At 42.5% G+C, this 4,009-nt stretch overlaps 3 protein-coding genes across 4 annotated transcripts in view; 1 reads left to right on the top strand and 2 right to left on the bottom strand.

The window, feature by feature from the left end:
• Positions 1-4,009, bottom strand: part of LOC113209606 (protein PALS2) — an 18,446-nt gene that overhangs the window by 11,827 nt on the left and 2,610 nt on the right. The window lies entirely within an intron of this gene.
• Positions 1,693-3,998, top strand: LOC113212415 (probable ATP-dependent RNA helicase DDX47). Of its 2 annotated transcripts, none has more exons than XM_026431095.2 (8): positions 1,693-1,869; positions 2,172-2,265; positions 2,366-2,530; positions 2,605-2,771; positions 2,855-3,091; positions 3,170-3,526; positions 3,607-3,735; positions 3,815-3,998. In XM_026431095.2, exons 1-8 carry the CDS (start codon positions 1,789-1,791, stop codon positions 3,983-3,985), a joined length of 1,401 nt encoding a protein of 466 aa, XP_026286880.1. In that variant the 5' UTR covers positions 1,693-1,788; the 3' UTR covers positions 3,986-3,998. The 2 variants fall into 2 exon arrangements, with proteins under 2 accessions (XP_026286880.1, XP_052125432.1); XM_052269472.1 differs by lacking the exon at positions 1,693-1,869 and adding an exon at positions 1,927-2,062.
• LOC113212413 (uncharacterized) overlaps positions 3,967-4,009 on the bottom strand; it is a gene marked incomplete in the record, with an annotated part of 51,076 nt that continues 51,033 nt past the window's right edge. The window contains 1 exon segment of the mRNA XM_026431094.2: positions 3,967-4,007.

Genomic DNA, 4,009 nt, shown 5'->3' with positions numbered 1-4,009 from the left:
GAGGAGGGGGAGGAGAGAGAGAGACGCCGAGACAAACTCTGCCATGGTAGACAGAGAGATATATGGAGGGGGGGGGGGCAAGGACGACGACGGTACGATGCATTGCTGCAGTACTACTCCGCTCCACTCCGCCCATGCCATCGGAGACCAGGCAGCTCAGGTAGCTCGTGTGAATGCACCCCCCTCCCCCCCTCCAGCCACCCCACACCCACACCTGTGCGCTCCCTCCTCCCCCACACCTCAGCTCTCCGGCTGGCCCTGGACAGAACTGTCCTCTAACCCTTCGCGGTCGCCGGACAGGGCTCAAAAGGGACTTCTCCAGGTTCACACGCCCCAGAGAACAGAGACCGTTGCTTGGCTTTTGCTCCGCGAGCGCGCTTAGGCGGCCCCGTTGTGTGCGTTTTCTAACGCTCTACCTCGCGCTCTACTTACTTGATCAAGCGGGGACCGTGTGGGAGTTCCCTCCTCTCCTGTTGAGAATTCCGACAGCCTAGAGCTGGAGCGTCCTCGGTGAGGCGCGATCAGAACGTCACTGTGGGCATGGCTAGGAGACTACGTGCATGGGCTGCCATGGGCGAGGGCGATCTATGGCGCACCACGATGAGTCACTGGCCAGCCGAGCGCTGCCGTCTGAAATGACTCATACACTCATGCCCGCCAAGAAACTGCAATCAGGCAACCAAATAAAACCAGAAACAAGGAGGAAAGAAAACACAAAAATAATTTTGTGTGAATACTGGTACTCGTTCTTTACAGAGACCCTTTCAGTGCTCAGTTGCTTTACATCTATATGGTTGTAGAATCAACGAGTGTTGTTCTGTCAACATGTGTCACGTTTCCTGAGAATATATATTATTATTAAACATGTACCATATGAAACTGGATAAAGACGAAATTAAAAAGAAGGCTAAAAAAGGCGCTATTCTCGGTATTCCCTTCAGGTCACAAGACAAGAGCATTGTTGCAAAAGTCGGCGCTTTCAAAAAGATGCGCGTTCCGTGAAAACCAAAATGAATATGAATCTACAGTTGGCGGCACAATAGCAGAAGCAACATCGGCAGACGGGACTTAGACTGAAAACTTCTGAAATCTGTTAAGAGTTCTCAAAATTTTGCTATTAGACCGAAACAATCTTCATTGCTTCCAGTAATACTAGCAAACGAAGTTTCGAATGGTAGTATTGTCATGTCTGTATGCGCTTCGTGTTCCAAGATGAAGATTTGTTGTGCGGCACGGGTCTATCGACTTAGAACGAAAACCGGCGAATTTTGTTAAGAGTTCTCAAAAAAGTAGTGTCAAACTTGAAAAAAGGTCCATTGTTGGTCACGCCTACAACATTCCCAGTTTCGAATGGTACAAGTATCATAAGTGTACATATTCTGTACTCCGAGCATGAATAGCGTTACGCGTGACATCGCACTGAGATCAATACTCGTTCTTCTACCACTGAGTAGGTGCAGGTAGTGGTAAAGAACGAGTAAAAAAATTACCCCTTCAAAGTGTATGTTGTTTTGCGATGTTGCAGAATGTGACCTGCTCCTAATTGTAGTATGCCGAAGCGTACTTTTAGAAAGCCCTTGAGAAAGCCAGCAGCACCGTATGATAGTCTTTTGAAAATTCCGCGCCAACGTTGTTCTGGAAATGGGTATATACAGCTCTATTTACACTGCGCTCCCCTATTCGCAGAACACGTAGCTGCTGCTACTACTGCTGCTGCTGCTCGATCAACAACACTCAAACGCAACAACTGTAATTCCAATTTAATTTTAGAGTGACAGGAAACAAAAAATGACAGAAGAAGTTAAAGATATTGTGGAGGACGTTGAGGAGGCTGAAAATGACAGCGAGCCAGTCACCTTCCAAGATTTGGTAAATTTCAGCAATTTTGTCTCGCTTTTGGGTCGTGTTCCTTGGTCTTGGACCATGCTTTATGAAACAGCCGCAACCTATATGATGTCATTTTACTGTTTACTTTAATTATTCGTCATAAATTTCACCTCAGATAAAATTTTAAGTTGCATAGTACCTGTGCATTTGAAACAGACTTGTAGATCCGTCTATGGTTCGGTTTGTTAAGCCTGAAATATTTTCCTAACCTACGTTATTAGGTTAGACAGTGTATGTGCATTTGTGTGTCAATCCGTGTGTCTTATTTTGTAAATTACTTTCAGGGAGTAACCGATGTGTTGTGCAAAGCCTGTGAGCAGCTTAAGTGGAAAACACCCTCCAAGATCCAAAGAGAAGCTATTCCAGTGGCCCTTCAAGGTTTGTACCGTTCCCTGCTAAATGTATCAGTACCATAGTTTTATTAAATTTTTGATTTCATGGCTTTAGTTGGTTTTATGCAATTATTGTTTAATTCCAGGTAAAGATGTTATTGGATTGGCTGAGACTGGGTCAGGCAAAACCGGAGCGTTTGCAATCCCCATTCTTCAAGCATTATTATCCAATCCTCAGCGATATTTTGCGTTAATTTTGACACCTACAAGAGAACTGGCATTCCAAATCTCCGAACAGTTTGAGGCATTAGGTTAGTTCTGACATGTCAATCTGTTCAAACACTGCAGTCGTATTTCCTCATCATGCTGTTCTTGTCTGTTGTAGGTGCCAGTATTGGTGTGAAATGTGCTGTTATTGTGGGTGGTATGGATATGATGTCACAAGCTTTAATGCTAGCCAAGAAGCCTCATATTTTGATAGCAACCCCTGGACGTTTAGTCGACCATTTAGAGAATACAAAAGGTTTCAATTTAAGAGCATTGAAGTTTCTGGTATGTTAGCTTAATGAGGTGTCTACTCAAGCATGTTTTGTTACATCAGCCTTAAGTTTTCCCCTTTTTTCATTACTTGACAGGTTATGGATGAGGCTGACAGAATTCTCAATATGGACTTTGAAGTAGAGGTTGATAAAATTTTAAAGGTCATTCCTCGGGAGAGGAGGACCTTTTTGTTCAGCGCCACAATGACTAAAAAAGTTCAAAAGCTGCAGCGAGCCTCATTACAGGATCCAGTTAAGGTTGAAGTATCAACAAAATACCAAACAGTAGACAAACTGCAGCAATCTTATATATTCATCCCAGCTAAATACAAGGTATATTATGTTCTACTCTATGAAAATGCCAGTATTTCATTGTTTACTATTTCTGACTTTGTCTCAATTTTTTATCAGGATGTTTATCTTGTACATATTTTAAATGAGATGGCCGGCAATTCTTTCATGATATTTTGTGCAACATGCAGTAACACAATGCGTACTGCTCTTCTTCTCCGAAGCCTGGGTTTAATGGCTGTACCATTGCATGGTCAGATGTCTCAGAATAAACGACTTGCAGCTTTGACAAAGTTCCGTGCTAAGAACAGATCCATTCTTATAAGCACGGATGTTGCAAGTAGAGGTTTGGATATTCCACATGTAGATGCTGTTGTAAATTTTGATATTCCGATGCATAGCAAGGATTATGTTCATAGAGTAGGAAGAACTGCTAGAGCAGGCCGTGCTGGTAAAGCCATCACTTTTGTTACTCAAGTAAGTAATATTTATTAATTATTTTTTAACAACCTAACACTATTTTAAATTAATGTGTAAATTATGATTTGTCATTTTAGTACGATGTTGAGCTCTACCAACGTATTGAGCATCTTATTGGCAAGCAATTGCCCATATACCCTACTGAGGAAGAGGAAGTTATGGTATTGCAAGAAAGAGTGGCAGAAGCTCAGAGAGTCGCTAAACTTGTAAGTTCTCATTTTATCTTTCAGTAGCTACGCACTTTTGACAATCTATTTAACTTTTGTAATTTTTTGGTTGATATAGGAATTAAAGGATCTAGAAGAAAAGAAAGGCGGCAGAGGGAAGAGGAAGAGAGGTGATGGAGAAGAAGATGATGACATGGAGGATTCAAGGGGAGTTAGGAAAAGGGTGCAGGGAAAGAAGAATGGAGGTGGAGGTAAGGGTAAAGGTAAAGGAAAAGGGAGAAATAAATAAATGGAAACAGTTATGTATTTTTGA

This window comes from Frankliniella occidentalis, unplaced genomic scaffold, assembly GCF_000697945.3.
Source record: "Frankliniella occidentalis isolate FOCC.00 unplaced genomic scaffold, Focc_3.1 Scaffold93, whole genome shotgun sequence".
Classification (NCBI taxonomy): Eukaryota; Metazoa; Arthropoda; class Insecta; order Thysanoptera; family Thripidae; genus Frankliniella; species Frankliniella occidentalis.
This window is presented reverse-complemented; position numbering and strand designations above follow the sequence as displayed.

Coding starts and splice junctions, on each gene's coding strand:
- LOC113212415 (XM_026431095.2), top strand. CDS start 1,789: ATGACAGAAGAAGTTAAAGATATTGTGGAGGACGTTGAGGAGGCTGAA. Junction 2,266..2,365: donor TATTCCAGTGGCCCTTCAAG/GTTTGTACCGTT, acceptor GTTTAATTCCAG/GTAAAGATGTTATTGGATTG. Junction 3,527..3,606: donor CCATCACTTTTGTTACTCAA/GTAAGTAATATT, acceptor TTGTCATTTTAG/TACGATGTTGAGCTCTACCA.